Below are 24,340 nucleotides of genomic sequence, written 5' to 3'. Positions count from 1 at the left end.
AGAATGGGGCGTTCCGGACTTTCGAACCTGGTCAGGTGATTCGATGTCACTTGCGTCATACGTCTGTACGCGAGATTTCGATACTTCTAATCTCTCTAGCTCCACTATGTCTGGTTTCTGATATGATAGTGTAGTGGAAACGTGAAGGGACACGTACAGCTCAAAAGCGTGCAGGCCGACCTCGTCTGTTGATTGACAGAGACCGCAGACAGTTGAAGAGTATCGTAATGTGTAATAGGACACAGGAAAACTGCATCAGGATCTATGACAGTTAGACAGAAGGTAAGCAGACTGAGATTTCATGGTCGAGCGGCTGCTCACAAGCCACACATCACGCCGGTAAATGCCAAAGGACGCCTCGCTTGCTGTAAGGAGCGTAAACATTGGACGACTTAACAGTGGAAAAACGTTATGTGGAGTGGCGAATCACGGTACACAAGGTGGTGAGCCGATGGCAGGGTGTGGGTATGGCGAATGCCCAGAGAACGTCATCTGCCAACGTGTGTAACGCCAACAGTAAAATTCTGAGGCGGTGGTGTTATGGTGTGGTTGTGTGTTTCATGGAGGGGGCTTGCACCCTGTGTTGTTTTGCGTGGTACTATCACAGCACAGGCCTACATTGATGTTTTAAGCAATTTCTTCCTTCCCACTATTGAAGAGCAATTCGGGAATGGCGACTGCATCTTTCAACACGATCGAGCACCTCTTCATAATGCACGGCCTGTGGCGGAGTCGTTATACGACTATAGCATCCCTGTAATGGACTGGCCTGCACAGGGTCCTGACCTGAATCCTATAGAACACCATTGCGATGTTTTAGAACGCCGACTTCGTGCCAGGCCTCACCGACAGATATCGATACCTCTCCTCAGTGAAGCATTCCGTGAAGAATGGGGTTCCATTCCCCAAGAAACCTTGCAGCACCTGATTCAACGTACGTCTGCGAGAGTGGAAGCTGTCATTAAGGCTAAGGATGGGCCATCATCATACTGAATTCCAACATTACTGATGAAGGGCACCACGAATTTGTGAGTTATTTCAGGCAGGTGTCCGGATATTTAGTGTATTTTGCTTGTCCATCTTTCTAAAATATTTTACAGGATCTCTTTCGCTGCTCTCGCGACAGTTAGGCTTCATGAGGATATCTAATTTACTGTTAGACCAGAACTCATTTAGGAAATCCCTACAGAGATATTCGTACGTAGAACTATCCTTCAATAGTATTTGCTTCCTACCTTGTGCCTCATCTCATAATGATTACACACGAACTTCCTCTTGAGGACGTGTCCCCAGGAAGACGGTATTGCATTGTCAAATTGTGACAAATGCATCACAGGATGATGCTGATTTTTGGCCCTGGATGATGTGAATAATTAAGCACTGACAAAGTGTCTCCTACAATACTTCTCAGAATCTGAATCCCAGTGACTATTTGCAAAATTAGTCGTGGGTGTAGTTCCACGTATCTCACAAAGTGGCCCCTCCAAATATTTTATCTCCTCTGCTTCTTTTCGTCTCCTCCTCTCCTACTCTTCGATTTCTTTAGCCCTCCCTAATCTCATGGCCTCTCGTCTGCATCTGAATTTGCTGTCTGCAGTACATCGAGAGACGGTGTCTGCGGCTGATTTCTCGCTCTTCTTTCCCACCCTGTTACTGCGATCGCGTATCTTCCTAATCGCCAAACGCTACTGGTTGCGTACTATCTGAACTCGCTTCACAACGTAGTGTGATTCACTCCACCAGTGTGGCAAGTGAGTCTACTTCCTCTACAATTTTGCTAATTTCGTCTGTTTCGGCTATTAGAGCCACTTCTTGTTCCTTCACTTCTTGACAAACACCCTCTAAGACTACCTGTTGGTCTGTACAGACACTCTCGACTGCTTCTTTAATTTGTTCTTTCTTAGGTATACACTGAGGTGACAAAAGTCATGGGACAGTGATCCACATTGTTGTGTACATAGCTCCACGTAGTCAGCGCGTACACAACTTTCCCACTAGAGCGCGCCCCGCTAAGCACAACAGTGCAGGCGCAGCGTTCGTCCGTCTCCACACTATGAGATGGCGCTGCCATAGAGACGAACCAAATTCTACTTCCGCCGATCCGCGTATTAATATGTAATGCAGCCAATGAGATTACTGCTGAAGTAGAACCTTTTATCCTTGAGGATCACACTCGCGCAGTGATACGTGAACGCGCGAGGTATTATAACGAGTGTACAGACCTCCGATTAGTCAGTCTGCATTTGTCTGCACCAGTCTGTATCAGTCTGCACTTGTCTGCACCAGTCTGTAGTAGTCTGCATTTGTCTGCACCAGTCTGTAGTCAAGTTTCAGTCTGCGCCTAGTAAGATTACCATATTCCTGTGCATAGCCATGAAGATAAATGTATAGACACTTTTGTCAAGTATCAGAGAAGTATGTGAGAATCAGATTAACGTACCAATACGAAAGGAACTTCAGATTGTCAATTGTAAATAGCATCCAGAACCAAGTTAAATAATTTTTATGCTTGTTATTATTTTAATAAGTGTGTCTGAAAATTAATCAAGTTCTGTTTAAAGTTGGTCACCGTCAATCTGCTACTCTAAGCGTGCAAGTGGCATTTCTATCGTCTGACCTAACGGCAGAAGATAAACACGCCATGATAAGACCACGAGACATATTGCTGACACTCGCCTACTTCGTTAGAGCGACAAGTCAAATAATCTGATGGTGTGTGTACTGAAGGTCTTACAGTACGCACACCACACACGGAACTGCAGTTGGCTGTAGTATCGTGTACACAAGTTATAAAGGGCCAGTGCATAGGTGGAGCTGTCATTTGCACTCACGTGATTCATGTTGAAACGTTTCCTCCATGATTACTGTCACACAACAGGAACTGAAACTTTGAACGCGGAATGGTAGATGGAGCTGGACGCATCGGACATTCCATTTCGGAAATCGCTAGGTAATTCAATAATCCGAGATTCTCAGTGTCAAAGAATGTGCCGAGAATACCGAATTTCAGGCACTGCCCCTCACTGTGGACAACGCAGTGGCGACGGCCTTCAATTAACGAACGAGAGCAGCGGCGTTTGAGTTGAGTTGTCAGCGGTAACAAACAATCTGCCTTGCGTGAAATAACCGCAGATATCAATGTGGGACGGACGATGAACATATCCATTAGGATAGCGCGGTAGAATTTGGCGTTAATCGGCTATGGCAGCAGATGACCGACGCGAATGCCTTTGGTAACAGCACGACATGGCCTCCAGTGCCGCCCTTGAGCTCGTGACCCTATAGGTTGGACACTAGGTGACTGGAAAACAGTGGCCTCGTCAGATGAACCACTATTTCAGCGGGTAAGAGCTGATGGTAGGGCTCGAAAGATGCGCAGGCTCCACCCAAGTTGTCAACAAGGTACTGTGCGTGCTGGTGGTGGCTCCATAACGGTGCGGACTGTGTTTACATGCAGTGGACTGGGTCCTCCCGTCCAAATACACCGATCATTCACTGGAAATGAAAATTTTTGGCTAGTTGGAAACTATTTCCGGTCAGTATTGGACTTCATGTTCCCAAACAAAGACAGAATTTTCAATGTGATTGGTCTCAAGAACTTTCTGGACAAATCGATCGAATGAGCGAATGATTTGATCAACCAGATTGTCCGACATGAATCGCATCAAACATTTATGAGATGTAATCAAGGCGACAGTTCGTGCGAAAAATCCTGCTCTGGCAACACTTTGGCAATTATGGCCCAGTAAATCTACGAGGGACTTCCAACGACTTGTAGGGTTCATACCAGTCGAGCTACTGCACTACGCCGGGCAAAAGGGGGGTCCGATATCTGGAGGTATACCATGACTTTTGTCACCTATGGTACCACAACTCACCAGATCCCTTTCGGCGGCCACTGTTCGGTCCCAAATGCCATCCACAGTCTCAGTAATAACAACCTCTACCCATTTTACTTAGTCTCGAATCGATGCACCTGTCGCTGTATTCTCCGCAAGCAGTGCATCATCTCTGGTTCCCATATCATCTAATCTCACATTATGCACAACGACCCTCTTTTTAAGAGAATGTATCTGCCCACCTAATTTCTGATGTACCCTACTATCAATACATTCCAATCTATCTTCGTTTTCCTTAAGATTTCGTTCAAGCCTACTATCCACACTATTTTTCTTGCTCCAGAAGCGCGTCAGTGTTTGCGCATTCTGGAACACCAATTTGTTCTACGTCCTCAATGTCCGCTGGCGGCGCAGCAGAATCCATGTCCGTGACTGGCTCCTCGCAAAGGCGAGCACCAAACGACTCTGTGTGGTGTCACAGCCAGACACCACACTCGCTAGGTGGTAGCCTTTAAATCGGCCGCGGTCCGTTAGTATGCGTCGGACCCGCGTGTCGCCACTATCAGTGATTGCAGACCGAGCGCCGCCACTCGGCAGGTCTAGAGAGACTTCCTAGCACTCGCCCCAGTTGTACAATCGACTTTGCTAGCGATGGTTCACTGACAAAATACGCTCTCATTTGCCGAGACGATAGTTAGCATAGCCTTCAGCTACGTCATTTGATAGGACCTAGCAAGGCGCCATGCTCAGTTACTATTGATATTGTAAATAATGTACAGACAAGAGCTACGTTCAACATTCATGGATTAAAGTTAAGTATTCCACAAGCTACCTCCTTTTTTCTGAAGTCTAAATTCCTTGTCCTGTTCCAGACCTCACGCCAGCCTGCGTGAGCTTAAACGCGTGCCTTTCGGTTTCCTCTAACATTCGTGGGTTGGCTCTCCTGCCAATCCACAACACTCTGCTTGTGGTCCCGCATTCCTACGTTCATTGTCCTGCTCTTCCGGCTCTTCCTCTGCCAAAACCTGATCGCTTCGGCACGCCTCCCATAGCGCTTCAGGTTCGCACTCACCATCTGCTGGCACCACCGTTTCTCCTCAGTCTTCGACCAAATCCATCTTGAGCAGAATCTCAGCACGCGATCTTTTGACTACATGAGTCTCGTAATGCCTGTTCACTGACATTACTTATTCATTTCACGGAACACCATAAAATTAAATTAAGCAACTGTGTAAATGAAAGGAGCAAATTACGTGACCTAATTAAACGCAAAATTGTTCTGGCTGCTTCTCAGTAAGCTCCCTAATTTCTTGATAAAATCATACATATAGTCGCCAAATAAGACGAAGGTGTCAGAGTACTTACTTTACTTTCACTTATTCGTTATTGTACTGTGGCTCCCACTAAATATAAAACATCAAACCCCTACCCTTAGCGTATCTAAGGCGCACCTTAGGAAGAGGAGATGTTGGCAGCTGCGAGGCTGCCAGACGTATGTCTCTCTGTGCACATGAATATAAATATGCAACGCCCACCACTGTGTACCCTTCACGAGAAACAAAATTGCATCGCGGATGAATGATACCACATTGTTATCGTGATGAGGGACTAACTCGAGCAACGGATGGCATTAAAACGATCTTAAAACAGCGAAGTTTACGCATACCGAGCCATTCATTGAATGAGTGCCCACATCGCTCTTTTGCCACGCACACAGCGTGTTCTAGTTATGCTACAGTGATATTGACAGTCATACTAGGTAAGTGCGGCGGGAATGGGTACTTGGAACTGGCTGCGAAACAACATGGAAACCCCTGTTAGTTATCTGAACACCATAAACTTTATTTTTTCTAAAATTCTCATTTGGTGAAATTATAGGTAGTTGTCTCGTTATTCATGCTAAAACGAACCGGTTTCATACGAATACAAATTTTTGTCTTCGCTTACAAATTCCGTATTAATTTATCCTAATACAATTGGTATCTTACCAATACTGATTCTCTACATTTAATTATTTCACAAAACCCACTGTTGGAAGGAAACAGTTACTTTCTTTCTTTATAATACAATTAATCTACAATATGCGCTGTTAATTTGGAAATCGTCTGGGGCTAGAAGATGTCCTCCTTACTCTTAAGCACACAGACAATTCTAGCTCTCTAAACCTTGATATAGCCCATGCAGACTGGAATAGCAGAGCAGGAATGAGTACACTATTAGATCATGTCAACATTTTAACCCCAAATTATGCACATCTAGCAGACCGTTAATCAGTCTAAGACAATTTCTTAATTCGTGGTCAGTCCCTACAGATGCAAACACTGCCACATGCACAATCTTAATTTAAGTTTAGCAAAACATTTCCAATCCAAAACAAGATCTACAAACAACTTAGACAAGCCGCACGCTAGATATTTGTCCATAATCTGGACTGAAGTCGAGTCAAGAACTTTGTCTCACAGTCTGTGCAGCCAGCGACCACGGGGTCCACTGGAAACAATGGCTTTAGATGTACTCATCCTTCGTGTGTGCTTGTCCGTACAAAATAATTCACACACATGTAACATCAATAGCACAGTTCACAGGTCTGTAATCACGGATCAATCTAGCACACGAAGAAGTTTAATAGAAAAATGTTTGCAAAGCGTGCCCTTTGTTTAAAACGGCCACTGTATAATCCAGTCGACTGCCCAATTTAATTAATAAAAACGTCTCCCTCTAGTCTGGCAACAGATATACGGAAAAAGAAGAAAAAAAGAAAAAACCAGATATTCTGAAAAAGAAGTGCGTACTTCAAACTAAATATTTCACATGTAATACTCATGTTGAGGATATGTCCACGGACCACATACAAAAATGAACCGTCCATCACCAGCTTCAGCGTCCAAGTGCCGAACGTGGCGGCACCAGAGACTAAAACCCGCTTCCAGAAGCTGCTGGGAGACAGGGCTGACTAACAATAAGGGCATTGCGTTCCAAACCTGCAGATCGTCCGCCCCCCCACCCCAACCACCACCCCCCCACCCCCCTGGCAGATTGCCAGACCCAGCACTGGAAGAGGACAAAAATGAATCACATGAGTATTATCACTTATACAAAAACATAGCACAGGTGTCCATCTCTCCTCTAGCTCACTGGTACAACCATTCCGGAAAAAACATGATTACTGTAGGCACAAAAGTCGGTGTGCATTTCTGTCTCAAACAGATTAAAGTGAAACCATAAAGTTGGTATCCTTTCAGAGGCGCTACAAAAGCTCTACAAATCCCACACAGGTATGTGCATTTGTACCTCCTACTTCCTCCTCGTCACCATTATTATTATACTGTAAGTTGCTTACCAAGCTGTTTCCTGCTCGTCCTACTATAAGTAATAGATCCTCTGTGAAATGCCCCTCCATCCTATGTCACCTCAGCTAAGGATAGCACTAGGGTTCACGATGCCTGTGCCCACGCGTGCTGACGTAGCTCTTCCAGTAACATTTGGCCTGTACTGCTCCTGTGACTGCTGCTGAGTCGTATGCCTCTCTTCCTTCTACTTGACTTCTGTACTGATCTAGGCTTAAAGTTGTTTCTACGAGTCTGCTGCAATTTACTTCGCTCAAAAAGAGGTTGAAGCTTACCTTGTTTTAGATAACAAGTCAAAGAGATTGCTAAACTCCATGTGAGATGTGACTTCTTCCTTTACTTTTTACTCATTGCCTTTTTCCATTTCTGACTGTCTCTTTCCCCCTTATCTAATTCAAAATGCGTCAGTTTAATCCTGCCTGAGGGCCACTAATCTTCTTTGTTCCACGGTTATCGTGTCAATATTGCATAATCTAAAACTACGTGAGAGCATTTCATTAGCAATCCACAATTCTGATATATTTCTTCCGTACCATCTAACCTATGGATCCTCATTTATTACATACGATGCTACTTTTCAGTACACTAAAGAACTAATACATACTGTACTAAAACTGCAATAAAGCAAGAACTTTTGAAACTTATCTAAACAAGACATGAAACTATTGAGAAGTAAAATTTAGTTTCAGATTGCACAAGACATGAAACGAATGAGAACTAAAGTAGCACGATATTTTTAACAACAATGTTTAATGGGCTGTTCGGGAATTATGAAAAGCTCAGTAACCAGAACGAGACGTAACATTCTGCATTGCTGATGCTATTGCTAGAGTGCTTAGAGTCTGTGACTGACCACCACGACTGCCAAGTGACGCTATTCCTTTAATTTCGTCGAAACACTGATTCTTGTCTTCATTTTAACTTTTGCAAACATAGGTAACATCTACTGAAATACATTCTTTAAAAAATATAATTTCATGGTGCATTTCACCAGCGTCTGTAGTTTTCGCCAAGTGAATGGAATCGCCTGTTTCACTTATCTGAGCAGAATTTTAAACGTTTTTATAATGAAGTGGTCAACAGCAAATAAATGATTCATAAAACAGTCGCCTTTTGAAAATATATCTACGTCCAGTTTCGAATTCAGACCGTCACCACAATGTTCTGAACACACAAACAAGAGAGAAAAGCATTGAAGTCTACATAATGAAATTATCCCTAGAGATCAGTTAATGTAACGGAGTAATGGATTTCAGCACTTACTATGCTTTCAGTTTTGCGGATGCAGAAGAACTTCATATTATACAGTAGTAAACAAAAGCATAAGGCCTAAATATATATCTTTAACAAAGTGAGACCACATAGATACCAGGAATCTTCATCATAAAAATCTTACACTGGTCACCCAGAACTTTATGACCACCGAACTACTATCGGCATAAACCTATTCAGGCGATAGCAGCATCACTGGGGAGTAATGGCTGGTAGTCAGACACATGCACAATGCAGGGAGTATCAGTGAGCATGCAGTCTGTGTATAGAATGGGGCAGGCACACGTTCTGTGGGTGTTTGACCAAGGACAGACTATGATGGCCCAGAGGCATGAGCATTTGGGGAACTGCATTACTTGTCAGGTGATTAAAGAGTGCTGGGGTGAATGTCTCAAGACACGGTGCAGCCAAGATGAAACCACATCCAGACATCATAGCGTTGGGCGCCCATGCGTTATTACACATGTCAGACATCATAGGCTGTGCAGATTGGTGAAAGAGGAGAGGTGAAACTAAAATCAGACTTGAATGCTGGGCAGAGCACAAGTGTATCTGAATACATAGTGCACTAAAAACATCTAGCGATGAGCCACCACAGCCAACAACCCATGCATGTGCCAACGTTAACACTAAGACATCAATAACTACTAATGAAATGGACACATGACCATTGACGCTCGATGGTGGCACCATGGCAGAATGTTACATGGTTTGATGAATCCCCATACCTTCTTCGTGAAGCTGATGGGAGGACGCGAATTCGTCTTCTTCAAGGAGAACATCTCCTTTACACCTGCATTGCAGGAAGGAAACCAGCTAGCGGCAGCTACATTATCCTCTGGGGAACATTCATGTGAGGATCCATGGGTCAGAGCATTCAGGTGAGCATCCATGAGTCCTGGGAAGCTCATGCAAGGCACGATGACCTCTAATGAGTATCCTACACTTGTCGCACAGCATGTACAATGCCTCATGAGGATCATGTTTCCGATCATCATTGGCATTTTTCAGCAAGATACTGCGCCATGTCACAAAGTCAGGAGTGTGATGGAGTGGTTCGAAGAGAACAGTAGTCAGTTCCAGTTGATGTGCTGGCCTGCCAATTTAACACATCTGGTATACAACTGAATGTGGTATCAGAGCTCATCGCACCTGTCCCCAGAATTTATGGGAATTAGGTGACTTGTACATGTAGATGAGGTGCCAACTTCCTTGAGCAACCTACCAAATCCTCACCACTTCCATGTCACTACATGTCTCTGCTGTTATCTGTGACATATCGTCTGTTAGGTAGGTAGTTACAAATTCTGGCTGATCAGTGAATAAGGACATTTAGAATATCCTATACAATAACGACTATAATAAATGGCTTTCACACAGTACATGATATATTATCACTAGCACACATGTTGTTACATAGTTAAACACGATTTGTTCTCTTCAGGTTGTCATTCTGTTATGAAATGTTCTGTTTAATGTTGCAGACTGATAGGCTATTAGTTTGGCGATCATGATTTCTCAAAGCAGTACTTCAAATTTAACCTGGAAGTATAATCTTCTATTACCAACATATTCCAGAGTTTATGGATAACAGTGGAATGATCTGTTCATGGACAGTTACATAGAATTGTTAAGATGTGAAGCGCTACACTTAATATTAATTGAATATTATAATGAAGCAAAAAGAATTGTAGAAGAGACAGCTATCTACTAATTAACACCTTCAGGAACCACCATTTATTGAACCACACATAGCAGAGGAGATCTCCATTCCCAATAAACCAACAGTTCATCAGAGAGTTCACAGTCCTTAACACCAACTCTCACGTGTGTCTCTACACATTAGAACTATTAGATTACACTACAATGATGTGTAGCCAATCTAGTGTGAAGTGCTGTGATGTGGACTTGGTCTGTTACAGAAAAGGTGCTGGAGATTCCACAGGGCTACCACTATGTGCCCGGCTATGCACTCATCAAGCTATCCCGTGTCTTCATGCCATGGGCGGCAGCCAAGAAGACCTGTGAGGATGAGGGAGCCCAGCTGGCTGTCCCAACAGACCATCGTGCCTTTGAGGGGCTGAAGCAGATTTTCCAGAAAGTGAAAGGGGTATGGTACGCCAAAATTGGAATCACAGATCAAGCCAAAGAGGGCGAATTTGTGGACATATATGGTAATAACGCCTAAAGTTTTAGTTTGTATATTTGGCTTTTCTACTGTTCCAGTATGATAATAAGGCATGGAGGTCCATATCACCTAGTTTAATCGTTTGCCCTGGTGTACATTAATCTTTTCTTGAGTGGCTGTAATGTTTTAGTCTGAATGAGTACAGGATACGTTTTCTAGTAGTGCAGATCTCTTCAGATTTTTTCAAAATAAAATGTTAGATGATATGAATTGTATTGCATGGAATGCACGAAGATACAACTCAGGGATGTTGAAAGATCTCATCAGATTGCTGCATACCTCAGACCTTGTACTCTTGAGTATTTGTATATGCTACATTTTTCTGCATTAACAGGAAATTCATCAACTCTTTGTAGGGTCTGTTCTTCACCATACCACTGACATCCAAATTCATGATTATTTGTGTGGGGTGAGACGATGCAGTGGTTAAAACAGTGGATTCCTAATTGCGAGGAGTGCTGTGAAAATTTTTGTATGATGACCCAAATTTAAATTTACCTCAGTGTTTGAATGAGTGTGACATTCATCTACTTCTGGTGAAGTGTTGAGACACTGAATGTCTCTACGCTTATCCATGTGCTGTGGCTGCCATCCACCAGGGCATGGACAGCAGGGTTCTCCAGTTTACAGATTACTTGAAACAGCAGTCTATAGGCATAGAGGTTCACTCTCTGCCAAGATTGTGAAAACTCTTGGACAATGCAACATCAAAACCATTTTCTGTTGGCGGAGGATCTACTGAGTCTTTGCATAACAGCGCAACACCACTGTGAATGTGACTTATAATGCGCTTGGAAAATACACCACTGTATTGCCGAATGTTACCAGGGGAAGTTACATCTGTATGTCTGGGACACATGGAGTAATCAGCAGTGGCAGGTTACTGAGTGAGTTAAGACTATACTTTTGATTTTGAGACCAAAGGGTTGGTATGTCCAACTAGTGCCTAATGGCAAAGCATGATAAAGGAATCTGCTGAAATAAGGATCGATGAAATGGTGAGGATTCCGCCAGTGACAGACAGGAGGTGTCTGAAGACTGCCATCGGGAATAGCCTCTGCAGCCAGGTTGAACCTAAAGCAGACAGATTCACAAGAGAATTACACTCCATACCATGCTGTGCTCTACTATGATTCTATCACTGGCACTGTGCTCACGTTATCTGAACCCCTCTTTGGGTTAGGATTCTCAGAATTATTAACAACACCGCTGCAGAAGTTATTATGATATTAATTAGATTTATCTGTTATTAAAAAATGTAATAAATTTTTATTATTAATTTTTAGTTTAATCATATAAATTAATTATTTTTAATTCTTTAAAAATATAATAATTTCTTTCTTTATAAATGAGAGAAGAATTATACAATCTCACAGTAGCTCAACTTCATCACTATTGTAAAATAACTAATTTAGGGGGATTTTAGGTATTCAGAACAGCTATTTTAAATAAATTTATAATTAATTAAATCATCATCTTTAATAAAGGAAATGAAAGAAAAAATTAGAAACGATAATCTTAAAATAATGTATAAAATAGAGAAAAGTTCTTAAAAATGTTGAAGCTAAACCATTAAAAGGAGTAATTCCTTTCTCTACTAACATATTTTTGGAAAAATTAAAAAGATTGAACAACATTTCACTAACATTTAGTTGAAAAGCATTTCAAAGAATTGCAAACAATCAGTTTTGAAAATAATATATACTCACTTGATCGAAACTTCTTTTCAAATGCAAAGACAGAAATTACGAAAATTTTGAAATATTATCTAAGAATACATTTTGTTACAAAATGATGACAAAAGATTAAGTTTCGGAATTCCACTATGAAACGCAAAATTATAGGATTACAACTGAAAATGATATATATCAAAAATGTAAGAAGGGTAAACAAAGAGATTTTAACATCTAAATTTCAATCCTGGGGTTCTGATAAGACTTTAAATAGTGTTATTGGATTGCAGTTACCAATTAATAGATATGGTCCATAAAGAGGTTGATTTTGTATTGACTAACAGCAGAAATAAAAGAAAGAAAAGCTTATATTAATGTTAAACATAATAATCTAAAATGTTTTCTTTGCCTATAGCTTCATAAATAACGCCAATAGATAGACAGAAATGTAAAAACCTAGATAGAAAAAGTAATGATAAAATGTTATTGTAGAGCTTCAGGAAAAAATGCCTAACATATCACTTCATTTTGAAACTGATTATTTTACAAGAACTGAGAGTAAAATTGATTTACATATATAAATTTTTTTTCAATAGAAGAAAAATACAAGTACATCCACTAAAAATAACCAAATATAAAAGGAAAACATTAATTTATTATATTTTAATCACACTACTGATGGTAAAAGGTCTATGTGAACTTTCTTCCTAATCAAAATAATAATAATGATGGACATCAAAATTTATTTGTCATACAAGTCTCTTACATTGTAATAATAAAGAAAGATTAGATGATCAATCAAATTGTTTATTTAATGAACTGCCTAAAAAGGCTAATACATACAATTTAAAAATTATAAGTGTACTCGAAAGGTCCTTTGGATATTAATGCAAATTTTGGGAGTTTGTAATTATAATTAATTAAAAATTTGTAGAATTAACAGCTGACAATAATTATAATGGTTTGAATAGGAAAAATTAAAAAAAATATATTTAAACTCAATAACTAACAAACCGAATCAAGATTAAATAATTAAATTATGCAATATGAAAACATGGAGAATGTGATATTTACTTTTATATTAAATTTATAAATGGAATCTAGAAACATCCAGTTGTGTATTGAGGACCCACCTCTAATACAAAGTTATTGAATATTTATAAAAAAGAAGAAGAAGAGATGAAATCTGTAACTTCTGAAGAAGAATCAAAACATAATAAATATAAAATTTGTTCTTTATGTAGGTATCTTTACATAAAAAAGATTGTCACAATGACAATTTAATAGGATATAAATCCATTGTTATTTATTATTAAAGATCCTTATTTTGTACAAACTTATATATATGATTTACCTGGCTATGATTCTCATTTCTTGTGAAAGAACTTGGGTACTATGAAAAAGAAGTAGATTTAATACCAAATAATGAAAATAGATACATAAGTTTCAGTAAACAAAAACAAAAAAATGTATTTTGTTTGATACATTTCAATTTATGAATTCAAGACTTGATAAATTACATTAAATTTAAGACTGTACCAAGTGAAAAATATCAAAATAATTTTTCCAGAAGATCTAATAGATTTATTAACTAAAAAGGGAGTTTATTCTTTTGAATATGTAGATAGTTGGGAGAAATTTGAAGAAAAACCACTTCTAGCAAAAGACGAAATTTATAATAAATTTGATGAATCTGATAATAGTGAAGAAGATTATAACCATGTTAAACTAATTTGCAAAAATTTAAGAGAACAACAATAATTATACTTAAAAACTGATGTTTTATCATAAGCTGATGTTTTTGAAAATTGTAGAAAAACTTATATAAAAGATTATAATTCACAACTTTTCGGTATTTTACTGCTCCAGATTAATCTTTATACAAGTATGAATGATTTTATGGCCGAAAATGAATAAGAGGAGGTATATCATTGGTTTAAAAGATATGTTAAAGCAAATAATAAATACATGAAACCTTTGGTAAAACTACAATATCAAATGTCTTAATATAATTAGATCTAAATAATTTATGTGATAAATGCTATAAGACATTATTTCTCATATGAAGTGCTTCAGTGGGATTACCCAAATAATTTTCATTCTACAAAAATAAGCGAAATTTCAGAAACTTCTAAAATCGGTTATATTTCTGAAGTAGATCTATAATAGCCAAAACATTTACACAATGACATAAAGATTTGCATCTTCATTCTAAAAATGAAATTTTGTCTGGGTCTAAAGAAACAATTATGACCTCCCTTAGATAATGAGTATAATTATGTTGTTTACTATAGCAATGTTGAACTATATTTATCTCAAGGATAGAAATAACAAAAATTCATGAATTTTTAATATTTATATGGTCTGATTGGTTAAAAAAGTAGAGATATAATTTGGTTAAAAAGTATACAGATGTAAATGTGGGAAAAATGACTAAGCTAAAAATGATTTTGAAAAAGACATCTAGTAATTGATGAATAATTCAGTATTTCGAAAAAGATGAAAATTATAACAAACATAGTGGATAGAAAATTAGTCTTACATGGAGACAAATGTTAAAAATTTATACCTGAGCCAAGTTTTAAAGGGAAGACAATATTTCACAAATATTTACTCAAAACCCACATGAATAAAACTAAAATTTGAAGTACTAAAACTGTTTAGAGTGTGTATACTTGCTTTTTCAAATGAATTAATGTACACATTTGATCATAATATTTTGAACCTAAATATGGAGAAAATATTGAAATTCATTGTCCAGGTACTGATACTTACATTTATAATATAAAAAGTTAAGATTTTTATGAAAATATAAAGTCAACAATTGATTATTTTGATGCTAGTAATGGTCCAGAAAATAATATTTATAATATACCTCAAGTTAATGAAAAAGGACTAGGAAAAATGAAAGATGACTGTAATGGAAAAATGATATAAGAATGTTTTGTTTTAAGAGTAAAATGTATATTTATAAAGTTGGCGATAACCAAGAGGATTAATCAAAAGAAATTATGAAAACTGTTGTTAAACAACATATACAGCAATTTAGATCTGATACTATTTAGATCTGATACAATTTAGATTTGATACAAAGCTTTAAACATTTTTATTTTGTTAAGATAAATAAAACTGCTATTAACACTCGCAATAATAAAAGACATCTTTTAGAAAATGAAATAAATAACTGCTGTATGGACATTATGAAAGAAATAGTTAGATTTAATATACTTTAAATTTTTATAAAATTCACGTTTAACATATTTATCTTTATTGTTAAAGATAAATCTGTTTATGTTCTTTCATCCCAAAATATATCCCCCATAATCATAATCATTTTTAAACTCATAACACGAATGAAAACCAAATAAAGTTTTTCATGAAAATTCCCAAGTGAGGTGTGTATGATAATCAACATTTTCAATGAAGTATCAGTATCACTTTTGATAATGCTGCACAGACTGAACTACAGAAATATAACTGATGACATTTCATCACAGCTTTACTTGTGCCTGTATCTCATCTTCTAGCTTCGAAATTTGACAGAAATTCCCCTATGAAACATGCAATACTAGCATCCCTGGAAGAATGGATATCATGGTGAGAAGGCCTGGGATATGTTTCCACAATCAAATTTTTATTCAGCAGTGGGTTGTATGCTTATATCAAACTGACTAGCAGATCAAAACTGTGAGCTGGACTGAGATTCAGACTCAGGACCTTTGCCTTTCTGGGCAAGTGCAAGGCTTCTGTGAAGTTTGGAAGCTAGGAGACAAAGTACTGATAGAAGTACGTTGGTGCAGGCAGGTTGTGAGTTATGCTTGTGTACCTCAGTACATAGAACAATTGGCCATGAAAGACAAAAGTCCCAAGCTCGAGTCTCCATATGGCTCAGAGTTTTAATCTGCCAACACTTCTGATGTTTCTTTTAAAACATAATTTATATTGCAATTTTCTAGCCCAAAACTTTAAAGGGATCCATTTACACAGAAATAATAGTTTTAGCTGACACTGAGAGAATTAAAAACTGTTATTTTTGTTATTTTCTGTAATACATTTTTCCTTTTATTTCAGTATATATATTTAGATGTTGGATTCTTACAAAAAAATTGAAATCCTAAATTTTTGATAATTCATGCAGTTTTTGTAAATTTATGCATCCAGAACATTTGTTTTCATCATTCTCAATCGATAATAATATTTGTAATGTTCTTTGGTCAACATCAGTTTTAAATTCTTTTAGTAATAATATTTAAAAATATATTTTCCTATCATACACACATACATAGATACACATATTCATGCACACACACACACACACACACACACACACACACACACACACACACACACACATACACACACACATGCACAATGAATTTTATTTCTCTATATATTTCTACAATATTCATTTAAACAAGATCTATGTATTTTTCAATAACCAAGTTTTGTATATTTTTGTGAAGTAAAATTAGCAATTTATTTCTTAACTGCACAATTTTTAGGAAACTTATATTTTATGGCTTCTGTTTATGTAGAAAAAATAATTAGAAAGAAGAAAAACAGAAAATAAGAAATTAATATTATTAAAAATGACTGTAAAATAAAAAAATCTAATGACAGTTTTTGTATTAAATGGATTAATTCGTAGACCTTGTCATCAACCATTAACTCAACTACAATGATGAACAAGTCTTAATTATCTTTGACAAAAACACTAATTCTAGAAAATAAAGATACTGGCTATGAGATTAGATGGCTTTTTGATAAAGAAGATAAAAATATATTTGAAATTTTAAACCCTGAAGTGCTATTAAATTCAATGACAAATCATGAATATATATCAATGACATGGTTTTTGTTCATTAATTTTTAAATCAGAAAAGGAAGAAACCAAACTGTTCAGAAAGTGGGTTATACATGAAGATTAATCTTCAATTTGTAAACATGGATAATATGAAATTAAAGAACAATTAATGGATTGATGTAAACATCATACAAAGAGTCAGAAAAAAAATTAAATTCAAGTAAGTTATTTAAAAGAACTGAATATTGTTAAGGGCAAATATAAACAAAAATTAGGGGTAAGATTTTATTCAGCTATAGAAATTTTAAATGAAAGAACTGAGAAAGTAAATAGAACACTACCACATACTGTACAAGAAACTGAAGACCATAACTTAAAGCCAAATTTTGTGATTTTAAGATTATATGATAGTAACCTTAGAAAAAATTTACTCTATTATTAGAACACAAAGAGAAAGACAAAAAAATTAATGCAATTAGAAATAGATGCCCTAATTGTGAACAAATGTTAAGATTTGGTTAAAACCCAAATCAATAAATTTGTATCAAAGAATTAAACAAAATTGAAGAATTGAATATCACCACATTTATTGTAGTATAACTGATATACTATTACAGTTTACTTATGACACAGTAAATCGAATCCTTTCAAATATCTAAATTCTTTTCTGGATTAACTGTGCCAGTAACAACACTAAAATCTATCAAATAATTTTTTCATCTGTAATACTTACTTCTAAATCCTGAATTCTTACCTCATAAATGAGAAGAAATGTAGGATACTTTTGGTTCATAAATTATAGGTTTAAAAGAAGCAGTAGTATTAGTTTCTTGATAATATTTGTCTTTTTCTGCAAACATCCTATCAGTTAAATCAGATCTTATATTTATTACTTCAAAAGTTATATCTATACATTTTTGTCAAACTATTAGCAGCCATTTTCTTCTTAGGTCCAATAATTTGTTTACTGAAGTGTGAAACCTCTACAGTACTATGCTTTCTATTAATATATAATTTATCATTGTTTCCAATAATAACTTCATTTAAATGTTTTTCTTCCTTAATATATATCTATTAAGTTTTATACGATTTATGAATTTATCTAATCTTTTTAAACTATTCACCCCAGTAGGAATTATTATTGCTTCTCCATTACAGCTTAATTTATTATTTTTGATGTAATATTTGGAGTTTATAATCTGTATAAAACCAACTACATGAACATTTTTATAGACGGGTCTTACAGGAACAGATGGTTTTTTTGTGAATTGATCAATTTCTTTTTAATTGAAATAAGTGTCTCAGTTAGTGTTCATACAAATTATTTAATTAACTGCAAACTGATCTGGAACCAAATGTAAGAATGCCAGAAAAAAAATAAGTATCTGAAGCTGTTGCATAATTTAATTCAATGTTCTATAATATGAACAAGCAGAAGTGCAAAAACAACATTAACGATTGATAGTTATATTTGAGCTCCAGGATGGTTAAAGTACAATAAAAATAATTATTCATTTAGTTACTCTAAAATATTAGATCAATCAAAATAAGCAAAACTTATAAAAAGGAAAATAAATTTAAAATAAAAGTGAGGAAAAGTGCTACTTTTATTGAAAATAAAGATGAAATTAAACAATTAAAAGAATCAGAAGATAATTGAGTTGTTAAATTTGAAGATTTTACTCTCAAAAATGAATATGCAGTTAGACAATATTAGATGCAGACATGAAAGTACACATTGTTTCAATTTAGCTGAAACAATTCCAAAAATCCCAAAACAATTAGTCAGAGAGACTTTAGAAGTCTAAAATATTTCTAGACTACATGATACAAGTTTAAATCATTTCTTCCATGAGTTTGTTAGTGGCGATTTAAAGTTTGTGATTTTAAATGCATCGCACAATTAAAAGAAGCTATTGGTATAAATCTACATCATTTTATTACAAATTACGCTATGAATGTAATAAATATATATGATGAGGAAATATTGTAGCAACACAAAAACTATTATGATGTTATTTGCTACATTTAATGATAAAATTCCTAATGATAAACTATCTTATACAATTTCTTATGGAAAAAGTAATTTAACTTATGGTGCTCAGCACAGAATACTATCTGAGAAACCTTAAAATATATGTATATTGTTTAATTATTACATGTGAAATAATACATGATCTTTCAATTTTTTTAATTCTCCCCTATTTCTTTTGCCTTTATAGATAAAGTAATATTTAGATTCTCCAGTTATTGGAGAGAGACTTTTGAAAATGTGCCATCAAAGATAAAAGTAACAACTCGTTCTATTAATGAATGAGAAACTTTTAGAAATAATATATAAACCAAATATCATCTTTTAGTATATATTTTAGTAAATTGTAGAATTCATAATTCTTCACTGTATCTGGTTCCTCAAATTAATAATAAACTGCTGTATTTCTTGTTTTCATAGATAAGAGAGAGTTTTTCATGTCAGACATTCTGTAATTAAAGGTGGTTTAAGATAAAATTTTCAAACTTTACATTCAGCCTGCTTCTCTCTTGGCTGAATATGTCTTTCAACAAAAACTTTACATTCAACCTGCTTCTCTCTTGGTTGAATATGTCTTTCAACAAAAGTATCTTTGCAAAATTTAAATTTGTCCCACACATTAGTCATTTGTTATTTGTCCTAATTTATAAGACAAAAAATTTATTAGATTTCTTTAAATGAAGAATGTTGTGGATTTTTGAATATTAGATTCTTGGGAATGCTACTATATAAAATTAGAAATTTATTACATTTTTAAATGTAAAATAAAATGAATCATTCCTTTATTCTCAAAATTTTATTTTTTTTGAACATGAGATTTATATACTCAATTAAAAATTTATATTCAACTGATTTTCAACCATTTTTATATATTGCGAAAATTTTGTAAGTGAATGATTTTTCAAATCATTCTATATTCTGTTAAATTTACACTTTTTCTACATCCACATCTACATCTACATCCATACTGCGCAAGCCACCTAAGGACGTGTGGCCGAGGGTACCTTGAGTACCTCTATCGGTCCTCCCTTCTATTCCAGTCTCGTATTGTTCGTGGATAGAAGGATTGTCGGTATGACTCTGTGTTGGCTCTAATCTCTCTGATTTTTATCCTCATGGTCTCTTCGCGAGATATATGTAGGAGGGAGCAATATACTGCTTGACTCCTCAGTGAAGGTATGTTCTCGAAACTTCAACAAATGCCCGTACCAAGCTACTGAGCATCTCTCCTGCAGAATCTTCCACTGGAGTTTATCTATCATCTCCGTAATGCTTTCGCGATGACTAAATGATCCTGTAACGAAGCGTGCTGCTCTCCGTTGGATCTTCTCTATCTCTTCTATCAAACCTATCTTGTATGGATCCCACACTGGTGAGCAATATTCAACTAGTGAGCGAACAAGCGTACTGTTGTTCAGTATATATGCTTAAATTTTTTAAAGGGTTTTGAAACGGTTGTGTTATATTGAAGAAAGAGTGGTTGTAGTAGTTGTAGTAGATGAAGAAGCAGACTAGCCCAGTCCCTAAGATGCGGCCAGGGCCAGATCAGCAATCTTTATCAACTGAATTGTGTTCTGTTCTTGTAGATAAAAATCTTTATAATCATACATAACATTACGACCCCAGGACCTTCCAGCCAGTCAGGTCCTGTCCCATTCTGTAGTTCAGTAGTACCGTTTACCAGAAGACTTTGACAGGCAAATTACTGAGCACCTGATGCCATACTTTACTTGTGCTTGCTTCTTGAAGTTGCTCATGAACCCTTGATGCACCCTTGGGTACATTAACCTCACTCCAACTGTTAACATCCTCAAGGGCTTCTTTTTAAACAGTTGCACTGAAACAAGTAGGCTCCATAAACATACTAAAATTTGGGACATGAAAAAAATTCTGTCATTAGTAAAGATGTACAATGGTGTTCAGAATGTGGATTTCTGATGTTCATGTGTTTGGAGAAACACAGAAGGAAATTTTATAATTTGAATGTCCAGGAAGTTCGCCAATCCCCTGCTAGAGTAAGTAGCCTGAAGCAAGTATCTTCACTGGAGTGTGCATGCACTCCATCAATGATGCGCCAAGAAGGCTGACTGGCATGCTACCGATTTGAGCAAGAAGAGGATACAGTGGTTAGCTATGAATCAACATATTGCACGAGTGGCATAGAGATCTGTTGATGATATGTGGAGTGGTATGATCGTTAAATTATGTTGGAGAAAATGATTTGACTGTGGAGTCAATAATTCCTCAACACATTTCAGAAAGGAGCAGTCGAACTAAATCTGCAGTGCCTAAAGGCATCAACTACAGAGACAAACATTGAACCTTTGAATTCAATTATTGTCAGCACATAGCTTATCACTATGACGACGTCGCTAGGAAATGAATTCATGACATGCTGAAGCTCATCATTTCGTTTGGTGTGCAATCAAGTGTCACAAAGTGCCATACAGTCTGTAATGAGGCAGTTATCTATATATCTCAGAGAACTGGAATGAAGCTATAACTTATCTTGCAAGAAAAATAAATGTACTATAGTAGTCAAGTCTGTGTTGTTACGGGAGGACGAGAGTTTCTTGCCTCCTTAATATAAATATCCTGTCAAGCAGAAGTTTAAAGAGAACATAGCTGCCGGTAGTGTCATGCGCCCAAAATTTGGGACATGAAAAAAATTCTGTCATTAGTTTTTCTTATAGAGCAGTAAACACCTACCTGCAATGAGATACACTCGTCAGAATGAAAGCACCTACTCGACAAGTGAGACTGCTGCTGATGGGATTGATTATTTCTCATGATAAAGCCAGAAATTCCATCTCAGATATAACAGCAGCTCGTCTGGGAAGCATATGTTTGGATAAACAGATCATGTCTGGCTAAAGTTACATACTGGGATCTACTCAAATTTTCTTAGCACGAGGAGATATTTATCAGTACAGCATTTCAGCCCCAAAGAGAATAGAGACTGCATTGCTTCCTCTTATTACCTTTGTCATGACAGGTAGTGTATCTACAGTCGCTTTTCAGCATCTGTGAGGTGATAAAATTTTGTATTCTTGTCACTATTTGTATTTCCTCAGTAAACGGTCTGAAGAAAAGTGTGAAGTAGGATTTTTACTGAAGTACTTTAATGTAGTGGGTGGTTGTTATTGAACTTTCCCTATTTAATACGTTATAACACAGAAACTAATAACCATACGAGGATGAAACTTGGTAGCATTAATGTCAAGGGCATGGGGAAGAGAAATAATGCAGAATCAATTCGACTGAAACACTTTTAATTGGCTACTGCACATACCGGTACCATTACTACAATAAAAGGGGCTCAATATGGCGCCCATCAGAAGAGTCTGAAAGCGCAGAAAGCAGAAAGAAGCATGTCCGTAGGTATGCTGGGTACTTCAATTGATTTTCTGGGCTTCAGATCTGCACATGTGTGAATGTTCCCCTGGTCAACCCTGTCCTTCAGGTGGCCCCGTAACCAGAAGTCACAGGGAGTTAGATGAGGTAATCGTGCCAGCCAAGGGTTTGGAAATGATCGGTTCATAATTTCATCATTTCCAAAATGTGTTTCGGAGAAGCAGGTGAACTTCACGAGCAATCTGCGTTGGAGTCCCATCTTGCACCAAAACTGTTTAATTCAATGCGTCTGTCTCCCACAGGGCGGGTATGACATGCTGGCAAAGCATATCGCCAGAGCACTGGCCAGTCACACAGCACGTCTTCGGTCACTGAGCGCCAACCTGTTCAAAAAAGAACGGTGGAATGATGAACGCAGCCGTGAAGCCACACCATACGGTGACACGTGCACCATATGGAAGAACTTCGTGCACACTGACTGGAGGTGAAGATGCCCACACCCGGCATTTCTGTGTGTTCACCTCAACCGTCAGAGAAAAATGAGCTTCGTCTGTCTGTAGGATGGTCCAGGACCAGCTCTCGTCAACTTCAAGCCTTGCGAGAAAGGGGATAGTCAAGACGTGCGACTTGTGGTGCAAGCTGCTGTACGATGTGGATCTTGTATGGATACCATTTGCGAACGGTTCGAAGCACCTTCCGCATACTGGACGACGGTATGTTCAACTGTCGCTACACAGCACGCACACTGCCTGACGGTTGGGAATTGCGCGCAGCGTTGTCTGCCATAGCAACAGCGCTTTCATCAACCACCTGTGGTGCACCGGTCATCGGCTTCTTCCTGGAGGCACGCCCAGTTCTGCCGTCGATTCGAACTTATTAATCATCTCGGGTTCTTCGGCCGACGTTCATCTAATGATTTTTCTGACGTTTCGCCAGCACGAGTGGCTGGCATTGTCAAAGCTTCACCCTCCATTGCCGGTGGTGAAGTGGAGCCGAGCTCGCGGCCGCAGACTATATGTACCTGGCGCGCCAACGTGCGAGGGCTTCTCTGCGGTCATTTCCGGTGCGGTTCTCCTCTTGCTACCTGCGACTGTCGTTCGCTGCAGTACGGGAAGCCAGGATCCGTTTACCTTTAGGCTTTCCTCTTTCTTGTTGAAACTGTTCGCGTGTTTTTGTATTTCTACAGCTTCTCTAAACAAGCGCGTGTGATAGTGCTTCTCTACAGCCAGAACTTCCGTGTCGGCGAATTTTATTACGTGGTCGGTCTCATTCAGTGCGTGCTCTGCCACGGCCGATTTCTCCACCTGCCCCAACCTGCAATGTCGCTTATGCTCTTTGATCCTGGTGTTAATGGATCGTCCAGTCATTCCGACATAAACTTTTCCGCATGTGCATGGTATACGGTATATTCCCGACATTGCAAGTGGGTCTCTTTTCTCCTTCGCCGATCTAAGACACTCTTTGATCTTCCTTGTCGGTTTGAAAATCGTCTTTACGCCATGTTTGCGCAATATACGGCCGATTCTGTCCGTCACTCTGGGAATGTATGGCAGAAAGGCCGTACCCGACATTTCTTTTTCTGGTTCCTTACTTCGCCGAGTGTTTGGCTCTGTTACACTTCTAATGTAATTTGTGGAGTACCCATTGCTCCTCAGAACAGTTTCCAGGTGTTGCATTTCTCGTTTGAGGTGTTGCGGCTCACATATTCGTCCTGCTCTCGTTACGAGCGTACTAATCATACCAATAGGCAGTTTGTCAACAAGTGGCCACGAAAGCCTTAACAATTTTGCCTTCTGTAATCCTTGCAGCAGGTGATATTCTCAAACTGCAG

The 24,340-nt window shown here is 37.6% G+C and overlaps 1 protein-coding gene across 1 annotated transcript in view; it reads left to right on the top strand.

Moving 5' to 3' along the window:
- Nucleotides 1-24,340, top strand: part of LOC126419146 (uncharacterized) — a 163,966-nt gene that overhangs the window by 81,874 nt on the left and 57,752 nt on the right. Inside the window, exon 4 of the mRNA XM_050086256.1 lies at nucleotides 10,381-10,632. Within this exon, the coding sequence (XP_049942213.1) occupies nucleotides 10,381-10,632 (252 nt within the window). The remainder of the gene's footprint in view (nucleotides 1-10,380; nucleotides 10,633-24,340) is intronic.

This window comes from Schistocerca serialis, chromosome 9 (assembly GCF_023864345.2).
Source record: "Schistocerca serialis cubense isolate TAMUIC-IGC-003099 chromosome 9, iqSchSeri2.2, whole genome shotgun sequence".
NCBI lineage: Eukaryota > Metazoa > Arthropoda > Insecta > Orthoptera > Acrididae > Schistocerca > Schistocerca serialis.
The sequence above is the reverse complement of the archived record's forward strand: the minus strand, read 5'-3'. Positions and strand labels throughout refer to the sequence as shown.